General features: G+C 46.0%; 1 protein-coding gene across 8 annotated transcripts in view; it reads left to right on the forward strand.

The window, feature by feature from the left end:
* The first annotated feature begins 1237 nt into the window (after positions 1 to 1237).
* The window catches only part of PPP1R9A (protein phosphatase 1, regulatory subunit 9A), a 104543-nt gene continuing 83659 nt past the window's right edge, over positions 1238 to 22121 (forward strand). For 5 of the 8 annotated variants that reach the window (XM_014940257.1, XM_014940262.1, XM_014940263.1 and 2 more), the window contains exon 1: positions 1238 to 2863. In XM_014940257.1, coding sequence (XP_014795743.1) covers positions 1442 to 2863 — 1422 coding nt within the window. In that variant the 5' untranslated portion in view covers positions 1238 to 1441. The remainder of the gene's footprint in view (positions 2864 to 22121) is intronic. The other 3 variants (XM_014940258.1, XM_014940260.1, XM_014940261.1) reach the window with 1 other exon arrangement.

Below are 22121 nucleotides of genomic sequence, written 5' to 3' on the forward strand. Positions count from 1 at the left end.
CCCCCCCAGATTTCACTTTCTTTCCCTTGTCAGCCGAGGGAAGGGGGGTGACTTAGGGTGCAGTTTGCCTGATTTCCGCCCCCCCCCCAGCCGCTGTTTTTGGGCATTTTGCCCCTCTGATGCCTGATGTACCACGTCTGGTGGTGCTTCTACCATTGTGCTCCTCGGAGACAGCAAGGGCTCTCTTGCAGTGCCCCAGGGAAGCAGCACCATCGCATTTGCGTGAATTACTTCACGGTTAGATGTGAGTAACTGAGAGGTTTTGGGCTGGGTTTTTTTCAGATTTTTTTTTATTATATTTTTTTTAAAAAAGTTCCACAGTCACGGAATCACGGAATTGTCAGAGTGGGAAGGGGCCTTCTAGAGACCATCTAGCCCAGCTCCCCTGCCAAAGCAGGGCTGCCCAGAGCACATCACTCAGGAGCATCCATTGGGGCTTGAAGATCTCCAGAGAAGGGGACTCCACACCCTCCCTGGGCAGCCTCTGCCAGGGCTCTGCCACCCTCACCCCAAACAAGTTCTCCCTCACATTGGAGTGGAACTTCCCATGGTCCAGCTTGTGCCCGTTGCCCCTCGTCCTGTCCCTGGGAACCACTGAGAAGACTCCAGCTCCATCCTCCTCCAACCCACCCTTTAGATCCTTGTCAGCATTAATAAGGTCTCCCCTCAGCCTTCTCTTCTCCAGGCTAAAGAGCCCCAGCTCTCTCAGCCTTTCCTCACCAGGGAGATGCTTCAGTCCCTCCATCCTCTCTGTTGCCCTACGCTGGACTCTCTCCAGCAGTTCCCTGTCTCTCTTGAACTGGGGAGCCCAGAACTGGATGCAGGATTCCAGTTGTGGCCTCACCAGTGCAGAGCAGAGGGGGAGAATGACCTCCCTGTGCAGGAGTATAATGCAGAACGTAGAAGCAGTGTTATTTTTCTGGTCGTGCTGCCTCCCCTTGCCCCCGTGTTTGTGGCACGATGCTCTGTGAGCAGGAAGATGCGATAATCCCTCTTTCACGACAGGATGGTATCACAGATTGCAAATTATGCAACAATCCGTCTGAAAAAGTTTGTAATGAGGGGTTTCCGTGTGTCTGTGTGGTGTGAGCTTGTGTTCTGCCTGTTAGCTTGTATTCTTTTTTAATATTCCTCATAAACATGCCAAATAACGGCAAAAGGAAATTATGGCTTGGATGTGAAGAAGTCCAAGTACCCGGTGTGATTCAGAACCCCCTCCTTTCTGTTGCAGGTTGAATTCCCCGTTGTTCTTGAGAGTCCTCGGTTCTGCTGCTTGGTGAGGATCAGCCACGGGTGTTGAGATACTTGCCCTGGGATCTTCTGCCCGGGATGGCCCTGCTGAGGGGCTCTGCCCCCTGAGGAAGGGTCCTGGTGGTGACAGGCCACCCAGAGCGGCACCGCAGGGACTATGTGAGCTGGTTCCTGCCCTCCTGGAGTAAACATGATGAAAACGGAGTCTTCGGGAGAAAGATCAACCCTGCGAAGTGCCTCTCCTCACAGGAACGCCTACAGGACTGAGTTCCAGGCGCTGAAAAGCACCTTTGACAAACCCAAATCTGATGGGGACCAAAAAACGAAAGAGGAAGGAGAGGCCTCGCAGAGCCGGGGAAGGAAATATGGCTCCAACGTCAACAGGATTAAGAACTTGTTTATGCAGATGGGCATGGAGCCCACGGAAAGCGTTGGAGTTACCCCCAAAGCCAGGGGGAAGGGTGGCCCCCCGTCACCTCAGAGACGAATTAGGCCCAAAGAATTTGTAGAAAAAGCGGATGGTTCCATCGTAAAATTGGAGTCGTCTGTCTCGGAAAGGATTAGTAGGTTTGATACTATCCATGATGGTCCTTCCTATTCCAAGTTTACGGAAACTCGCAAGATGTTTGAGCGAAACGCTCATGAGACGGGACATTCCCATCGCTATTCCCCAAAGAAAGAGAAGGTGGTGTCCCAGGAGCTCCCGGACGAGTGGTGCGGCTCCAAGTCCCACCGGGGCAGCATGGACTCCCTGGACAGCCTCAGCCCCAGGACGGAGACCGTCTCCCCCACCGTGAGCCAGCTCAGCGCCGTCTTCGAGAACGCCGACGCGCACAACGTCATCCTGGTGGAGAAGTCGGAGAACAACGAGGAGTACTCCGTCACCGGCCACTACCCGCTCAACCTCTCCTCTCCCGTCACAAACCTCTCCTCCCCGGCCGCCAACCTGGAGGGTTTCAGCCCTTTGAAGGAAACGGGCACCTGGTCTCCACCAGCCAAAGAGAGCCCGGGCTCGGCCGAGACCTCCCAGCAAGGTGGCATGTCCTCCTCGCCCAGGCAGAAGATGTCCACGGGCACCTCGGCAGGTCCCAGGGCCGCCGAGGAGGGGAAGAGGAGTGTGGAGGGCAGTGCTGGGAGCGGCGGGGGCAGCCAGCGGGACTCGGCCGGTGGGGCGAGGAGCAAGTGGAAAGCAGAGAGCGAGGTGGTGTCACCACACCAGGAAGGCTTGGAGCCCACAGAGGGGGGTTTGGACAGACCCCAGGCTGCGGAGGTGCCACGGAGCACGGGTTCAGGTGGTGTTTTTGCCCCGGGTGCTGTTTCAGAGGCAGCCGAGTCCCGTTACGATGAGGAGGGTGAGAAGGAGGCGCAGGAGGAGGAGGACAGCTTGCAGGGCTCCCACGTGTACAGGCACTCCGACTACAGCGTGTACCGGGTACGCTCCCGCTACAACTCGGACTGGGGGGAGACCGGGACGGAGCAGGAGGATCAGGACGACAGCGATGACAATAACTGCTACGAACCCGACATGGAATATTCGGAAATTAACGGGCTGCCCGACGAAGACGAAATCCCAGCCAACAGAAAAATACAGTTCAGCCGTGCTCCCATCAAGGTAAGGCTTCTACATGTTTCTTCTAGACTTCGCTTTGTTTTCAGGTGTGGCTTTATCTGAAGCAGGTTTTGATCTCTGCTCTGGAGAGGATGTTGGGATCCAGGTTTTTGTTTCGGTCAACCAGCGAGTGTAACCTCACATGGGTTGAGGAAGCTGAGGTCCAACCAGCTCGTGTCTTATTGTGACCAGCTCGTGAGAATAAGTCTTATGAGAAGAGGCTGAGGGAGCTGGGGTTATTCAGCCTGGAGAAGAGGAGGCTGAGGGGAGACCTTATTGCTCTCTACAACTACCTGAGAGGACGGTGTAGAGAGGTGGGGGTCGGTCTCTTCTCCCAAGTCACAGGCAACAGGACAAGAGGAAATGGCCTCAAGTTACGCCAGGGGAGGTTCAGGCTGGATATTAGGAAAAATTTTTTCACTGAAAGGGTTCTCAGCCATTGGAATGGGCTGCCCAGGGAGGTGGTTGAGGCCCCATCCCTGGAGGTGTTCAAAAGACGGGTTGATGTAGTGCTGGGAGGTCTGGTTTAGTGATGATGCTTCTTGTTTGTTGTGTGGGTGTCTATTTTTGTCAGTCAGGTTGACGGTTGGACAAGATGATCTTTAAGGTCCCTTCCAACCTAGAAGATTCTGTGATTCTATGTCATTTCCTAGAGTGCCCACTGGCTGGTGGAGCTGGCAGAAATGGGGAGGTTTTGGGGAGTTTGAGAACTTTAACGTGTGTGTATTGACTGAGGTGACTTAACTGTCATGGCCTGGTGGGACGCAGAAGGGGGGGGTTGGTGGCCTTTCTGCTCCTGCTGCTGCTTTTTTCCGTTGGAAATCACAGCTGCTTTACATGGGTGGCTTTCCTTCAGCTCCGGTCAGATTTCTCTGTAACCGCTGTGGTGTGACGTGCAGCCTGGCTCTGGCTCAGTAACAGGGGACCGTTAATGTCCTGCGTCTGAATTAGCGTCATCTTTTCTAGTGGCATCTTCGCTCGTTAAAAACTTGATTGGACATGAATACGTCCCAGTGCTGCAGAGAGGCCGGGGTCAGGGGACTGGAATACATAACGGAGGGTGTGTTCCTCACAGAGCTTTTTTTGGTTGGTTTTTAAGTACCTCAAAATCCCAGCTGAGAATGTTGCATTGAGTATTCTGAGTTCTGGAAGGAATAACTAGTGGTACCAGCTTCTCACTGCCGAGTCTGGGGACTAAGGGTCAACCTGTTTTACTTCTGAGTTGCTTTTCCTGCACGTGGTCTCAAACGGACAATTCAAAACCATTGTCTTTTTTTTTTTTCCCAGCCATGGCTCTGGGAGGAGCCACAGGTGGCTTGAAATCTACTTGAAACCTAAACGTTTTTAAACTAACAAACTGCAACTGTCTGTGTTTTCACTGTGTGAGTTTAGTACCGAAAATTATTAAATCAACAAACAGAAGTGTCACTGTCAAACTGGGCGTGCTGTGATTTACCAAGCCTGTGTTTACACCACCTGTGCTTTAAGTTGGGCTAAGATTTGTGTTATGAGGTCGTTTAATCTGAATTAAGCAACCGGGTTTTCACATCCTGTTTATTGGGGGTGGAAGGAGGGGAACGGCCCCGTGTTCTTCATGCTTCTAAAAGACCACTTTTTACACTGAAACAAAATATTCTGAGCCAAGATAATGGATTTTTTTGTTTTGTTTTGTTAGTATTTTATTCAGGCTTGCGTCATGGACCAAAAATTCCGGCAGTGTTTGTGCTCCCTCTAGGTTACTCCCATCATTAAACTAGCTGCTTTTCTTGAATTTTTTTTTTTGGAGATGGAGTAGAGAGAACTTTTATTGCAGAGGATGATGGAAGTTGCCGCCCCCAGCGCTTCCCCCTCAGGCTGCACTGACAGACAAGGTGGTGTCCTCATCTGAAAGAGCTTCCAATTATGTCCAATTAGGTTTGTCTTACCGTGTTTATTGCAGTTCCAGCAGATAGGGGTTCAGAAAGTGATTACACTGATTTTATTCTTGAGACGGCTGGATTTTCTGCTGCTTCTGTTTTGAAAGAGCTAACGGTGACATTATTGCTTCGGTGTATTGCTGCCGTCTGCCTGGATCCTGCTGTCATGGGCTGTAAGAGCATTCTCTCCATTATTTAGGTATAAAATCTTTCTTTTCACCTCAAGATTTCCATGCCGTGTTCATTTCAGATTACTATTATCAAGTGATAATAACAGCTCATCAGGAAAATGCTCTAAAAGTCATTTGTGTAAATAATAAAAGAGCGCGTTTGTCATGGGTTTCAGCATAAAGCGTTCCTAACGAGCTCAGCCAAAGGAGAAGAATCGTTGCTTTAATTATTTTAGCATCTCCACTGTAGACAGGATGAACATGGAATAAAAGCTGCATTGAGAGAGGAGCGGAGGAGAGATTGGGAGGTTGGGGAGACGGGATGCTTTTTGTCCCCTGTGCCCTCGGAGCTTGCAGTCTGTTGGTCCCTGGGGAAGCAGAGGTGGGACCAGGTGGAGGGTGGCCCTTGGAGGAAGGAGTGCAGGGAACGTTGTGGAAAATCAAAAGCTGCTTCTCGTTTGGCGCTCTGAAACAGTAAGTAAGAATTCTGGGTGCTGTCTTCACTGAAAGAGATAAAAGGAAAGTAATGTGCCCTTGTGGCCAAGAAGGCCAATGGCATCCTGGAGGACATCAAGAAGAGTGTGACCAGCAGATGGAGGGAGGTCATCTTCTCCCTCTGCTCTGCCCTGGTGAGGCCCCATTGGGAGCACTGGGTCCAGTTCAAGAATCATAGAATCATAGAGGACAGGGAACTGCTGGAGAGGGGACAGCAGAGGCTACAAAGATGATGAGGGGCCTGGAGCATCTCTCTTATGAGGAGAGGCTGAGGGACTTGGGTCTGTTTAGTCTGGAGAAGAGAAGGCTGAGGGGGGATCTGATCAACGCCATAAAAATACTGAAAGGGTGGGTGTCAGGAGGATGGGGCCAGGCTTTTTTCAGTGGTGCCCAGGGTCAGGACAAAAGGTAATGGGCAAAACCTGGACATAAGAAGTTCCATCTCAACATGAGGAGGAACTTCTTTTCTGTGAGGGTGGCAGAGCCCTGGCAGAGGCTGCCCAGAGAGGTGGTGGAGTCTCCTTCTCTGGAGACATTCCAACCCCCCTGGACACGTTCCTGTGGGACCTGCTCTGGCAGGGGGTTGGACTGGATGATCTCCAGAGGTGCCTTCCAACCCCATAGCATTCTGTGACTCTGTAAGAAGGATTTAGCAGCTTCTGCAGCGATTCTGAACCAGCCTAGGTGAGATGGTGCTGTTTGGTCATAGCGCAGGGCTGTGCGGGGTCCAGTCATCGGCTGGGTTGGGTTGTTGGAGGCAGTTTTGTAGCTTGAATATACCAAGGCATGTTCCTGTCATCTCTGGCAGGGAAAGGAATAATTCCAAGTAGGCACAGCCTCAGAAAGGCAAAGTCAGTGAATGAGGTTATGGAATAGACACCAGCCATGTGGGAATGTCTGTCTTGTGGGGGATCTGTCTGTCGGTGGCCACAACCTGTGTCACTAACGCTTTCCAGAACGTTGTCTCGTGCGTAGCATAACTGGGAGAGGAATACAAAAAGCCATGCAGGAATGTTTTCTGAACTGTTGAAAACTGGTGCGTCTTTATTAAAATGAAGCAATTTTCTCTGCTGGATAACGGTGTGAAAAGTCCAACCCAGACTCTAGGGCTGATTTCACGGTATCGAACCACTGCTCCCCTCCCACAGGTGAGCTCGGAAATAATTAACAAAACTGGCATTTGACTGTGCAATCTGTGAAGCGAGTGGGTAGTTATTGCTGTAAAGTCGTTGGGTGAAGGTCTCGGCAGGTTTGGATAAACATCTCTGAACTGTTTTTCCAAGGGATTTTTCAGGTGGGCGTGGGAGAAGCCGATGTGAGGAGCGCCGAGGCTGAACAGCAGGGATTTCAGTCACCACCAAGGACATTTCCATCCCTTTAGGGAGATGCTGTAGACTATGGCAAGGAATGAAGTATAGGCAGAAGGATGAATAAATAAATTCTTACTCGTTAATCATAAAGATTGAGTTCTGCTCATCTCCCAAGCAGCAAAAAAACCCCGGTTGTGGAGAAGCTCACTATAAAGAGAATTAGAGAGTATTTCTTTGCCTGATTCAATATTTAGTGTGGCATTAGCCTGTTGTTAAAATGTTGAACTATTTTGGACTGTAGAAGATGTGTAGCTTCCTTCTGAAATCAATGGAAGAGTGTTTTCCTGCCCTTAAATTTGGTTTTGTCTCCTGTGTCCGTGCTCTGTTTGGGAGTGGATGGTGGTTTTGGCTAAAGCATGAAACTAGATATTGAGTCAGCTTAGGCTTTGTCTGCTGTAATGCTGAATAAATCACTGAACCTTTATGCTGGTATTTGAATTCTGTGAAATGACAGTAGGTTGGGGATTAGTTCCATCAGTCTTGACTTGAGAAGTAGTTTGAGATACTGAGCTATGGCTGGAGTAGCTGGAAACATCTCTGTTCTGCTGCATAAAATGACTTATGCTTTTCTCAAGTATTGTGAAGTACAGGAAATTCTAAATTCTACTTTTATTAGTAATGATGAAAATAACAACTGCTTTTATTGGCAATAAAATGTGTTGTGTTGCAGGGATTGTGATGCTGACTTTGATTTGTAAAAGTTAACGATGTAAACCCAGTTTCTCTCCTCTGGTGGTAGGATACAGGGAGCGTCTGTGGGACCCGGGCTTCTCATTCAGTTACATTTATTAAGAAAGATCATGTTGTGAAAGGCAGAACCTTTTGTATATCTGTATTTGTCCTGGAAAGGAGAGAGGAGTAAATGCTAAGGATTCAAAGACTCGATACTCTTAGATGAAGAACAACAGAAAGGGATAAAGCATTCCAGAGTGAGTTGCTGTGTTGGTTATTAAAGGTGAGTCTGTTTTTCTGTTTTACGTGGTTATCTCATCCGTGAAGCGCGTTATGTTCTCTCACTGGATGGGTCTTCACAAGCAGTGATTTCAGATGCAAAAGAGTTTTTTTGGTATAAAGTATGGTTGGAATTACTGGGATACAGTAGATGTAATAAAGTTATTTGCCTGCCTCAATGTGCTGTGGAGACTTTAACTCTTGTGTAGGTCATAATTTCACTACCAATTCTTGGGGCCGGTTACTCCTGGAGCAGCGTTCATACACGGTCATTGAGCTAAAAAGAAATCGTGTTGCTTTAAACAGGGTTCTGTGGGCACGGGGGACGTTTCTAGAAGAGCCGTTTGTAGAAACCGAGTTTGTATTGAATAATTGGCATCGGCGGTTTGTGCGGTTTAGATTGAAAGGAGCTTCCAATTGGAGGTTTTGAATTTCAAAAATGCAGACTGGGGAACTGCAGGGAAAGGGTTTGAAATGAGCTGAGCGGAAGAAGAGCTGAGGGAGATGACGGTGGGGCTCTTGCAACCTCTTTGATTCAGAGTTAGAGGAAGGGCGTAGGATTTGCATCCCAAGAAGCAGCAGAGCACACGAGCAGAATAACTGCAGAGCTAATCAGGAGAAGAGCCAGCCAAAGAGAACACCAGAAGCTGGCCAGGAACTTGCAAGGAGTGGCAAAAATGGTTGTTTAAAAAATGAAGACTGTCAGAGAGTTCAGAAGCCTTAAAGTGCCAATAAGGTTTTGCCAGAAGTCAAGCTGAGTTTGACCTTGTAAAGGAAAATAATCCAAGTAGTTAAAAGCTATTTATCCATTAAAAGTGCAATAAGAAAGTGAGTTGGGTGTTATGCGGTGAGCATGAGGCTACGAGTAGAGCTATCACCCCCACTTTAAATTAATATTTTGCCTTTGGTTTTGGTGCAGTTGATCAGGTTGGAGGTAGAACTGGGACTAAGAGTGAAATAAACGTGTACGGGTGGAAACTTTGACAGTGGAAATTCTTATTCATATGAAGATGAGACCTATAAGTTCTTCGTGCTCAGATTTGTAGGGGAGTGGGTGAAACAAGTTGTATTTTAGAAAGTCTTGTAGCAAACATTTCAAAGCAAACGGAGCACTATCTCGTGTTGGGTGTTATGCGGTGAGCATGAGGCTACGAGTAGAGCTATCACCCCCACTTTAAATTAATATTTTGCCTTTGGTTTTGGTGCAGTTGATCAGGTTGGAGGTAGAACTGGGACTAAGAGTGAAATAAACGTGTACGGGTGGAAACTTTGACAGTGGAAATTCTTATTCATATGAAGATGAGACCTATAAGTTCTTCGTGCTCAGATTTGTAGGGGAGTGGGTGAAACAAGTTGTATTTTAGAAAGTCTTGTAGCAAACATTTCAAAGCAAACGGAGCACTATCAAAACAAGAGATGGTATCGAACTGCAGGAGAGCAAGTACAGTAGCTGTTTTTCAGAAAGTAGAGAAGAGGCGCTTCTGGTGGCTTGAAAATTGCTATTCTTTTTTTTTTTTACCTATAGCAAAGCAATAGAACAAAACTTTAGGGAGAATCAAAGGCAGGGAAGCAAATGGAAAAGTGGGATACACGTAAGTGGCTTTATGAGAGGTAGCATATGTCAGACTAAATCAGTGTCTGCCTGGGATAAGACGGGAGACCTTGTTAAAAATTTCAGTGGTTGTGTCTGGAAGAGCTGGAGCGTGGTCCCCACACCTGCCCCTGCTGGGGAACGGGGCAGCCGTGTCCTTGTAGGGGATCAGAGTGAAATGGGGGTGACTGGGAGGACGTGAGCCGTGGGGGTGGATTCACCAGCTCAGGAGTTTCATGGTGGAACAACGACTCGTTCGTAGGGGACAGCAGGGAAGGACTCGCTGGCAACGGGGTGAGAGGAGTAGCCCAGGGTGGGGAACGGCGTTCTAGGTACTTGGGGGAAATATTGGGGTAACAGCAGGGAACCATAGAATGGTTAGAGCTGGAAGGGACCTTAAAGATCATCGAGTTCCAACCCCCCTGACGTGGAATTGGGAGCATCACAGGAACTTCGAGCATCATTTTATATTTTATTTGAGCTCCTCACCAAGGAGCCTTCATCCAGAATGTGTCTGGTGGGTTCTGCTTAAGGCAAATGAGTTTACAGGAGGAGCTGCAGCAACTCACTGCTCTTAATCTGCCCTTTTTCTTGGTTAATTCTATCGTAAAGCAAGGGGCTTCAGAAATTTATCTTGCTCAGTGAGGGATGACAAACCCTGAAAAAGAGCCTAATTGCATCTCTGGTATATTCATAAAGAATGACAGGCTGAGAGAGCTGAGGGGGGTTCAGGCTGGAGAAGAGAAGGCTCCAGGGAGACCTTAGAGCCCCTTCCAGTCCCTCAAGGGGCTCCAGGAGAGATGGGGAGGGACTATTGATCAGGGAGGGGAGCCATAGGAGGAGAGGGAAGGGTTTGACGCTGAAAGAGGGGAGATGGAGATGAGATGTGGGGAAGAACTTCATCGCACCCTCGGAATCATGACGAAACCCTCCCGGACCAAAAAAAGACCAGGTGTCTTTTTTTATATAGAAAATTTCCCAGTGAGAGCAGAAGCTGATTTTACTCTCTAGGGTTGATTCAGGAGACCTGTGGGATCACTGGGGTATTTCTGTAGGATAAAGCCAGTGGCAGGCATGGATTTTGGGAAATAATCTGGTGTCACACGTGCGGCTGTGCTTCTCAGTCCCCGCACATCTGTAATTTTTCACATTCTCCTCCCCAGTTTTCCATCTGCCTCAGTATTCAGTGTCTAATCTCAAGGGCATAAAGTGATGCTTCACATTGAAAAGGTATCTTTTAATATTCGGACTGTGTTGTGATTAATATTCAGACTGTTGTTGTAGGCCGAGCAGTACTTTTTATTTGATAAAATACCTGTATTTCAAGTTTACTATTCACATTATCTGTTTTAAAAGCAATAAGCTATAGAGGCTTTTGAAAGTCATACCATCAAACTCCTGTCTCACCCATCTAGATCACAGCCTTTATGATAGGAAAAAAATAATTCCAAAGTTTTATCCAGCTTCTAATCATCTTTTTATTTTTATAAACTCACAGTCGTCTTAAAGATGGACTCTGACATATTTAGTTATCGACGTATTTAGGTATCGAAATATTTAGATTCTGTAGATTCTGACATACTTAAATATTTACCTGTTGGCTGTGCTTGCTTAGAAGCCCAAAAATACCTGCTCATTTATTTCAACTGGGGTGATTGTCCAGTGGGTTTTATTGTGCATGGACTGCTTGAACAGAACACCTGGAATATTTTAATACTGTATTTTTTTCACAAGGGCAAAGCAGAGGGAAGTCATGAATCTGGAGATGTAGAGCTCTCTCGAAGCAGCTGGTAGCTGAGGAGCGTGGCCGGGCGCAGTGATGCCGAGGGGAATGGTTTGGTGTGGGGTTTGGAGCGTGAGAGCACCCGGCCACGTGGCTCTTTATTCCTCTGCTCAGCCTTTTCCCTGCAGTAGTGTCTCAGTTTTCTCCCCTCTGTTAATCTGGTAGATGGACTGAAAACTGCCACCTTGATGTCATACTGGCAAATAATTCAAATCATTCACAATCCCCAAATTATTCCCTTTGTGTAATGTACCGAGCTGCTGACATTGGCGGGTTGATGTATGAAATCCTTCCAGGAATGATGGAGAGAGGCGTTTTGCTGATTTCATAAAGCTCAAGAGCTCCCAAAAGAGAGACCAATGTGTGTTGCTGGAGAAGACCAACAGTGATTTATAAAACATGAGTGAGATTAGTGGGGAGTTTTTTGAGCAGCACTTTGAATAAATGGATTAAGCCAGAAAGACAGCGCGTAGCATAAAGTAAATTTTTCTTCACTCTTTTGGCGTAAAAGTGAATCTTAAAACAGGCCTCCCATGCCCATATATAACTTTTATTGATTTTATTTTCCCAGTCCAGAGGCTCGCTTGTCTCTAAGCCCTGGAGAGCCCCTGCAGCTAAGCCGTGCCGTTAAGACCCGCACATTTCTGAGCTGGGAGAAAGCCGGATTTATCTCCCCACAGCCCAGGGATGGGAACGTGGGGGCTCGGGTGGTGGGACCATGGGGGTCCGTGGGCCACCAGCCCCCTGCCCTGGCCAAGGCAGCTGGCAGAGGGCAGCCTTTGGGATTCAGAGGAGCCACAGGGCAGGTTGGTGGCCTTTCTCAAAGATCTGCTTGCCACTGTGTTGGTCCCTGCAGTACAGCGGGACCTGGAACACCCAACCCACCCCTTCTTCACCAGTTCCCCTCCTGATGTCACCTGAGCATTGCCCGCTGCCTTTTTTGAAAATGTAGTTTCTGCTTGTTGGCTTTTTTCCCCCCGGATTGATTCCGGACACTTTTGCGGCTACAGTTAACTGTGTTGATGGCCTAGGACATGATTTCCTTTTTTCATCCTCAGTTTTCTTGTTTTCTAGGACTACATACTTGACATTTTGCATTGCATTGTAAAACAGAAAAAAAAAAACAAAAAACCAACCGAACAGAAGCTTCATTTTAAATTGTCAGTTTATGAATTTGTCATTGTTTTGCGTAGAGCGTGTTCAACACTCAAAAGACTGAAGAATTTACTGTGGGGCCTTTTTTTTTTTTAAACCGAGTTTATTTTCTTACAGCGTAATCTGTGGTGGTTTTATTTTGCTTATTGTTATTTGTGGTAAGCAAGCAGTGTGTGAAACGTACAGCTTTGTGTTTGTGGGGGCTCTGCAAAGGCTCTGCCTTCCCTGGTGGCTCTCGCCCTCCGCGCGCATCCTTCTGATCTCACACTTTGCTTTTCACAACTTGTGGCTGTTTTGTGAGAGACGAGGAGACACAGACGTGCCGTGTGTTCCTGCACAGCTCCCGAAACCCGGGGCTGGCACCTCCGAGGAGGAGAAAGAGCCTTCTTCTCTGGGCTGTGTTGTGGGGAGGATCCGCTTCACCGGGCCAGCAATGAGTGAGAATTCATCAAAAGGCTTTAAAAGAGAATTTTTTTTCTCTTAAAACCTCTGTGATTTATTCTCTGCTGATAAACAAATGCTGCCAGGGGTGTGGTGCTTGCTTGAGCTGCAGGGATTTTTGCCGTGCAAGGCAAACCTGCCAGGAGCAAGTAGCAAAACTGTCTGTTAAGGGTAAGCCTGGGGTGACTTCTCTCTGGGATAAGGTATTTTTTGTTCTCTTTTAAACAATAGTGGCACTATAGTCATGAAATACTAGATCAAATGCTTTGTCTTTTATTTGTGCTGGAATTCCAAGATACACCATCGCTTGGTGACTTGCTGAATGATAGTTGTCTTTTGACGACCAGCTTGGATTGCTCTGGAAATGGTCAGAATTTTATCTTTTGTCTCGCTGGCCAAAAAGAATGCCGGGAGTGGAGGAAAAGGAGGACAGCCCCTCATCCCCCTTTTAGACTTCAGGTTTGGTTAAGTTTCTAAAGTGGGGAAAAATACAGTTGTAGGTTACATGTAAATGTAAATTACATTTAAAATATCTTACTTTGAATCAACGGCTTCTGCCACCATCCGTATTCTCGGAAGGATAATGATGACCATTAAAACTTTGAGGGGGCATCTCTTTTTGTGTTGCCAGCGCAGGTGGTGCCTCTGCTAAAAGCCCTGCAGTGAGATGGTCGGGTAGTTTTTAGCTTAGATGGTAACATCCGTGTCACAAAATAGAGGGTTTTCAACTGTTTTGGATTTTTTTTTTTTTCTGATGTTATCACAGCACTGTGGGAGTTTAATGTGGACCCATCTCAGAACCACTTCTGGGGCTGTGATGGGCACACACAGGCGCTGTGGAACCTCACATCCTGGGCCAGGAAAAACATATAGCTCTCTCTGCAGTCACTTCTCTTTAGGAGAAGGACCCCACAGTGCTGGAGTTTAACCCAACCATTCACTTACTGCCCCCGCTGGGATGGGGGAGAGAAGCGGAGAGGAAAAAAAAAAAGGTAAAACTCATGAGTTGAGATAAAGACAGTTTTTTTTTTTTCCCCAAAGTGGCCGCCCCCAGGAGTTTCTGCCTGTGTGTGCTGAGCGTGTCACCTGCTGCGGAATTACACCAAGGACTGGTGGGATGGTCCCTCCATCCCGTGATGAGAATCCTGTCAGAAAATGCCTGTTTCAGGTAGATCTTGTCACAAAAGCAGGAACTGGTGCTTTGCAGGAAGCAGTTTCACTATCTGCTCGCATTCAGAGAAATACAAAGCTACTTTGATAGGAAAGCAAATGACTTAAAGTTCCTCACTTTCAGTGCCTTTGATGTATGACTAAAAAAAAATCCTGCAGTTTTGGGTGACAGTTTATAACAAACAGCATCAGCTTCATCAAAGAGAGCGTGGTGTCTTCAGTGGGAAGCAGTTCTTGAGATTAATTACTCGTCAGGGAGTCTCCTTTGTGCCATCGCATCACACCTCTGTAAGCTGATCAAGGGGTGCTCAGAAAACCCCTGCTGCCACTTAACGGGGTTTCTTAATTACTGGTCTTGGAGTGCACGGACGTCATCTCGTGAAGGGTGGCAGCTTTTTCAGGTGTGTTGCGAATCTATAACCAAATTTTATACAAAATTTTGGCTCATTCCTGCAGTTAATAAAGGAGCTTGGAGAAAGGATAACCGTTTTTGGAACACGTGCCTAGGGAGGGACTCGGACTCCCCTCCATCCTTAGGCTGTGGGGTGCACTGGGTGTCCTTCCACTCTTCCTGGGGCATGTGGGTCCCAAAGAACAGGATGCCCATGAGGCAGCAACGTGCCCTTGTGTGCCCATGGAGCTCTGCTGAGGAAACAGAAGAGGTTCAGGAGTGGGGGGACTGTCACGGGGAACACGCGTACGCGGTGCTGCCGGCAGCAGCAGCAATTAGCTGTGCCTGAAGGAAAATTAAACGAGGCAGGTTGGTACCAAAAGCAGTGTTGTCGGTGCTGTTTGGTGCTCAATAAAAGATTAATTTACTTTGCAGTGTAGTCGTATGCTTTGTCTTATTTTACATGTTATATCAAATAAGCCAAGCAAATTCTCCTTGCTGAGCCTGCCCGTCCAGATGCTAATTGCTGATGGATGGTTATAGAGTTTGCTAATAATTACATGTTCCTCACAGCAAGAGACCATGAACTTGTTTGATGCTTTTAGAGAGTTTGATTTATGGTGATTCAAGGGTGTAGCTTAGAAAGCTTCTGATTTGAGGACAAAATCTCTTTTGTGATTGAATTGAGGGGACCATGGGTGCAACTGAAGAGGTGTGTGTTCTGCGTGTCCCTAGAGCAGGGAGTTCTCCTCAGCCCAGCTACCAGTTTGGTAGGGTTGATGTGTGGGTTTTTTTTCTTCTCCCTTATCAAGAAGGATATCCCTTCTTGAGATATCCCTAGATAGCTCAAGAAAATGTATTTCTTACTGAGTTCTTTAAGTAGTTTTCAGAGTCGTCGTATCACGTGGAGGATTTTTTCCCATTCTGTGGGGTTTTCTTGCTGCTGCCTCAGAGTGTTTTTCTGGGACTGCAAATTAAGGAATTTGTACACAAGAAGCCGGTAACACCGTAGGAGAATTTGCTGTGATTTAGGACTATTTGCACTGAGTGCAAAGCTATTTCAGTTTATACTCTTACAGGAACCTCTGAATTGTTGCGGGAGGTGCTGGTGCTTCTAGTTGGGAAGCAGCTTAGAGGATTGAGCTCTGAGAAGTATTTCAGATATTATGAGCTGGGCTTTTCTCCCCCAGGTCTTTCAGAAGCTCTCAGATATGCGATTTGGGGCACGGCAAAAGAAAAGTGACACAGTTTCCCACAATGTGGAGTAACAGAAGTGAATCCATTGTGTATAATAAGCCACAGTGATGTGTTTACAGTAAATAAAACGAACTACCCAGTTAAGGTCCTGACACAGACAGACTTTGCCCCTCACGTGCCACCCGTCTTGTGGTCTTTTCTGCCCCATCTGGGAAGTGGCAGATGCTTGGCAGCAGCTACTCTCCTTTTCCAGTGAGCCCCTCTCCCACCTCTGCGGGAGAAGATGGTCCTGGTGGTAGCAAACTGGGAGGAACTTCCATCTTTTGCATACAAAATAATATTAGTATTTTTTTCAGACCTCCTTCAGTTAAAAACATCGTCTGCAAACCTGTATTTTCCCTTTTTTTGCCTTGATCTCTAATTGCAGTGTGGATTGATATTGCAAATTGATCCATGTTGTGCAATTTGTGCGAGAGGAGAAAGCGACCACCACCCAGAAGGTGCTGTCTAGGGCTGTCTAAGGCAGCTGGTTTTATTTCTCTGCTATCTTTTCATTTGCTCCGAATGGTGGGTTTCTCTGTGGCTGAAACACCTGAGCCTTCCTGTGTGCACAGTCAAGTTCGGCATTTGCTGAATCATGGCATCCAAATTTAAAAATTGCAGATGTCAAGTACTGTATTTAGTGAGTCTTGAGTCTGCACAGATGAATTAAACAGTTAAATAGGAAAAATATTTTGCTGTTGTTGTCTAACTGTAGTTCTAGGGATGGCATTGCCTAAAGCTCTAAAACCTTTTAAAAAATATCATAGAATCAAAGAATGGTTTGGGTTGGAAGGGACCTTAAAGATGATCTTTTTCCACCCTTGCCCTGGGCAGGGACACCTCCCATCAGACCAGGTTGCTCCAAGCCCCTTCCAACCTGGCCTTGAACCCCTCCAGGGATGGGGCAGCCACAGCTTCTCTGGGCAACCTGGGCCAGGCTCTCGCCACCCTCACACCAAAGAACTTCTTCCCCACATCTCATCTCCATCTCCCCTCTTTCAGTTTAAAACCATTACCCCTCATCCTGTCACTATGTGCCATGAAAAGTCCCTCATGCTTTCTTCAGAACCTCAGCATTGAGCAAACCTGTTTTCAGTATTTTTTTGGTGGAACTTGGGACCTGCCAAGGCCTGACAGTTGTACTTAAGCCATCTCCATAGTTTAAAAATCTCCTGTTCCTGCCAGGTCTGTGTCCCCGATGGCAGGTCAGCACAAGCCTGGAGGTGGTTGGGGCTGCAGGAACAGGGTTTGATCTCCAGTTGGAGAAGTACCATCTCCTCTGGCCCCACCTTGGGGCTTCAGGCACCGTTCAAGAACTTGAAGTGTAAGCATTAAAAACACTGTAGTAAATAATACTGGTCTACTCTGTGTAAATAAGTAAATCTTCGGCTTATCTGCATAGCTACAGTTCAGCAACTTCTCCTCTGTTCCCACACAAGACCTTCTAAATTTTTTTAGTTACTTATCACCCTGATGACTTCCTCATGGTTAGTCCAGTTACCTTGGAAACCAGTTTACCCGCAAATCTAATCTCTGAACTGATGAAATAATACGTGCTGCTTGCAAATCAATTTGAAGAAAGCTTTCTCCTCTCTTAATTGGAGAATGTTAATCTCTTTGTTTCAGAAGCAGCAGAATTTCTGAGGGATTTTTAGGTTCAGTTAAAATGTTTTGCTCGTTTTTCATTTCAGCCCTTGAAAATGTGGCAAAGAGGATTGACATTATGGTATGTTTTGAAAAAGATGTAAATATTTCTTAGCACCCACCACTTGCAAATATAAAAATGAAAAAAATACAGTCCAGGCTTCTTCGGAATGAACTATGCTGAAAGCAGTATTTTTCTTGCTTTCAATGAGACAGGGAAAAAAAAGGAACAAAAAGATACTGCTGTTTTTTTTCCCCTTTAGCATTTCCTTTAGTTTTCCCTGTGTACTTGCTGGTCTTGTGTTCATCTCCCCACTGTTGCAGTTTCATTTTTTAACTGACATAACAGGTGAACACTCAAAGTTGTCTTCAGTGTTGCAGACACAACATGGAAACACTGATTTATCTCATTATCTTCTGGTAGTTTATTCTAATGATTTCCAGATTTATTAAGATGTTTTTTCTTCAGGTTTTATCTGGAACGTGGAAGTTGAATAATGTTATTCCAAAAATCAGAATCATATTTTATTTTCAGTGTAAACTTATTCATCTGTTATTTCTGGGGACCTTTCCTGAAAATTAAGAGAAATGTAAGAGAAAGCTCAGTCTCCCACCAGCCGCCTCCGTGGTGTCAGGCTTTCTGAGCGCAACCATCTTTGTCTTCCAGTCTATCTGAAATGATGCTTTTTGACAGTTCTGTAGCAAAATCAAACACTGTGTGACACAAATGATTTTTTTTGTAAAGTAATTCATCATTTTTAAGCATGTGCTGAATTGGGGTAATAATACTTCCTTTGCAGTGATACAATCAATAGTTGACCTGCTGTTTTCTCACCCGTGTTTCTTTCAGCGTGGTCACCTGCTTCTCCCTCTTTCTGACACATTCAGGTCATTGAAGCGTTTCCTCAGGGTGATCAGGCCTTTCATACCTTGTTAGATATGTTTATTCCAGAATTCAGGTAACAAAGTTTCATCCTGATCATTTATGTAGAGTTAAACAGTTTCTAGAATTTTTAATAGGATTTTTTTTTTTCCCAGAAGCCTCATGAAGTTTACAAACTGCTTAATTGGGAGGGAAAACATTAGAGAGCAGGATTTATATACTTAGCTGGAAAGAAATGCAGTTTTTCTCGTTCGATTAGTCTGCTTATGGTTACCCGCTAAGATTGTAATAATTAGGGACCAAAGATTTGGGGATAGGATTTAAGAGGGAATTTTGCTAGAGTTCATAGAAAATCTCTTGTAAAATTAAAATGTAGATAGAAAGTGTGTGTAGAATCTATTGTGATGAATCACTTTTTTTTTTTTTCCCCATTCCCCTGGGGGAAAATAAGTGTGTGAGTTGTCTGGCTTGTACTTCTTTGTTACTTGGAAAAAAACCCCAGAATGCCTGAAGTCAAGAGAAAACATGCTGTAAACTGAAATCATTTAGTGCAAATTTACACTAAATCAGGTTGAACTGTGTTAATTTTCATCTACTCAAATCCTGATTACAGATATGATATCTTCCAGTGTTTTAAGAACATTTAAAATAAACAAGGAGGTGATCAGGAGTAGTTAGTGGGAAGTCGTGCTTGGCCAGCCCGGTACCCCCTCCCATAAAGTATCTTGCCTGGTGGGTGAGGGGACAGCAGCGGGTATGGTCTGTCTTGATTTCATTAGGGCTTTCAGCACCATCTCCCATAACATCTTCACAGAGATGTTTGTTGGGTAGGAAATTGGGCAAACAGGTCCTGTCGGTGAGTAGGCAGAAAGCAGAGCAGTCAGGCTGGTGAGAAATCACTGCATAGACGTTCTCAAGTGGTAGGGATGCTGCCCAAAAGAGCAACTGTGCAATAGCTGATGGTGTAAAATTTGGAGATGTAAACAATGTGGAAAAAGAAAAACCAGTTGACCTTGAAGGTTGGTGTAACACAGATGGGTGTTACAGTTGGTCAGATGGGCAATGAAGTCATGCACTTTAGGGGTTGTGACTGAGACTTGGAAATCCAGGAGAAAGGAGGAAACGCCTGGATTGGCTGTTGATCACAGGACTAGTAGGGTTAGTCCCTTGAGGCTTTGTAGCCCTGTGTATTTGAAGAGGTACCATGAGATATTTTCTGTACAGGTGGTGAAGTGCTGGGAAAACCTACCCCGAACCACCGTTCCCAGTTCCAAAGTCCTGCATTTACAATGCTTGGCTTTGCACTGGGATGAACGGGTGGACAGAGCTGACAGTGCCAGGATCCAAGAGAACTGGGAGTGAATTTAGGATCTTGGACAGTTGTTGATACCAGACCAGTGTGCCTTGAATCTTCCTATTGGGGTAAAATGCATAGAAACAGCATTAAAGCAGACTTCAGTAAATTCATGGAGGGGATTATAAGGTAACCACCAGAGCAGGGTTTGGTCAGAAATAGAGAGAACCTCCTGGTTTCTGTTCATGGTACGATGTCCCCATGAGCTGGCGTAGCTTCTCTCTGTGTGCTGGATGAGGCCAGTGACAGGAGACATCAATGCTCACAGAAGGAAGCTTTTCCACTTCATTTTGGCAGGTTTATCACACAAGAGCTATGGATTTTTCTAACATGTTAGAACTGACAAACTTGTCAGCTGTAAAATGCCACTGATATCAAGTAGAGTTCTGTTTGCGTCGCAAAGCTCATTCTTTGGGAGAAAATTACAGTACAGCCATCCTGCTTTCTGCCAGAGGAATTAATTAGATTGAACTGAGGAACCTGGACCCCGCGATTCGTGATGTGATTGCACCAGCAGATGCTGCCTCCAGATGCTGTCCCCTGCCTGCATCAGGAGACAGCGAGGCACCCAGCCTTCTGCTGCTGCGTTCTTCCTGGTACCCCTTTCCAGGCAGATGCACCCTGAGCCAGCTTTCCATCGGGAACGGCTGATTTACAGTCTCTCCGAGTCACAGACAAGCCTGAATAATGAGAAAAAGAAACCCTGTTAGGAAAGAAGAAAGGAAGTTAATATTTCAGATTTTTCACGTATTTATGGGTAGAGGTGAGCAAAGCATCACCGGAGACAGACATAACGCCTCCCTTTTTGACTGAGGTAGTTCTAAGGCACTGGGTTTTGTGTTCTCAAGTAGAGAACCCCCCAGCAGATTGTTAAACGGTCTGAGTGTTACCTCGCTGAGAGCAGAAAAGTAGGTAAAAGCTGGTGTGAGACAATCACCTTAGAGTTTATGGGCAGTGACAGCCCGGGCAGTATTGTCAGTGTAATTAATAGCATCCCGAGGGAGATGTCTGAAAGAGATAGATGAAATACTTTGCAAATGAGCCTGTTCCTTCTCTACATGGACTGTGAAGTTGACCTTAGCTATTAAAATAGTGAAAAATGAAAGAAAACTGAAGTGCAAGGTTACAGCTCACCTGAGATGGACTCTGCTGGTACCCAACAGAGTACGGCCAGACTTCACGTGCATTAGGGCTCTGTTCCTAACAGCATTTATAACTAAAATAAAATTGCACACTGTAGAAATACCTTCTTCAGGGGTATAGATCCAATATCTGGATACTTAAGAACTCAAAATTAACATGGACTTTTTCAAATTATGTCACTAGTGACTCTGAGCCTTGCGTTTGGGTCTGATGTCACAGTTGTGTTGGAAAGAGGGTTCATCTTTGCTCGTTCTTGGAACTCACCTATTAAATTCCTAGGTTTTTATTTTATTTATTGGCCCAGCCCCCTATCCAGCTGGTTCCAAAGTGTCCAACGTTGGGGAGTCCACCTCTTCCCTGGGGAGATTGTTCTGGTGGCTGAGTGTTCTCCTTGGGAAACTTTGCCTCTTATGTCCCATTGGAATTTCCATGGGAGTAACTTGTACCTGTTGTCCCTCATCTTTTCCATGTGACCACTTAAAAACATCGGTTTGGGTTGGATTCTTTCTTTATTTTGGCAGTTGGATTAAAAACATAAAAGGATCAACAGAGCTGGCAGAAATGACCCTGCTCTATAAATTGAGTGTGTGGTGTTTGTACTGATGTACCTGTAGTCACAGGGATTCAAAGAGGAACTTTTCATTGCTACAAGTATATTTTTTTTCAGTCTGTGGGGCCAAAGCCAGCCTTTAGCAATAGATGCAGCTCTCTGATTGGGGAGCTGGGCTGGGGAGAGTCCTCGGTTTGGCTGGTTAATGGTGTATGTCTGAGCTGAACACAACCTGCCTCTCTCACACTCTCATTTTAGTTCATTCTCCATTCAGGCATTTCACAGTAACTTTTTCTAACAAATTATCTCATTAAATGTAGTAAATAAGACCTGTTCCACTTGGCTGCCTACACCGTTGGTTGTATTAAATAACTAATGAGATGCACAAGCCATTTAATAAAAATGACACTCTCTTCCAGTTCCACAACCCAAACAATCTGAGGGTTCCCATAGCAGCCGTGGAGTGGAAGTAGCTCCAGTCACCAGGAAGACACTCCAGTTGCTGTATGGTGGATTCTAATGGTTTTGTCAATGAAGTATTTTGAAGCTGGGAAGGCATAAATGTCGTAATAGCTGTGTATTATTTTTCCTCTCTGCAGTTATTTGAAAGGCACACTCTCCTTTGCAGTGAATGAAAATTCAAGCCTCAACATTTGAATTCTTGTCATCTTGCTCATTCAAGCTGTTGTTTGGATCCCTCTCCTGATGGCTTGAACAAGCAGCTGCTCTTTGATCGTAGCATCCCTGCCCTTTATTTGGACTCGAAGTTTCAAAATGTGCGGTTGGTGAAAGGTGTAAGCAAATGGATTTCTTTTGTTCGTCTTGTTCAAAAGCAAGCAATTTGAAGGCTATTGGGGGTGTCACTGTGCTCCTGCCAGTGCGGGTGCCCTTCAGGATGTGCTGTTGTTTCCCCCTCTCACCCTGGGTACAGGGTTCTGGGGAAGTGACAAGAAGTATTACTACCTGAGAGAAATCCTTATTTAGTTGTCCGGTAATGAGGGGGCTTTGGAGTGAT

The sequence above is a fragment of the Calidris pugnax genome, unplaced genomic scaffold (assembly GCF_001431845.1).
Source record: "Calidris pugnax isolate Ruff unplaced genomic scaffold, ASM143184v1 scaffold76, whole genome shotgun sequence".
NCBI lineage: Eukaryota > Metazoa > Chordata > Aves > Charadriiformes > Scolopacidae > Calidris > Calidris pugnax.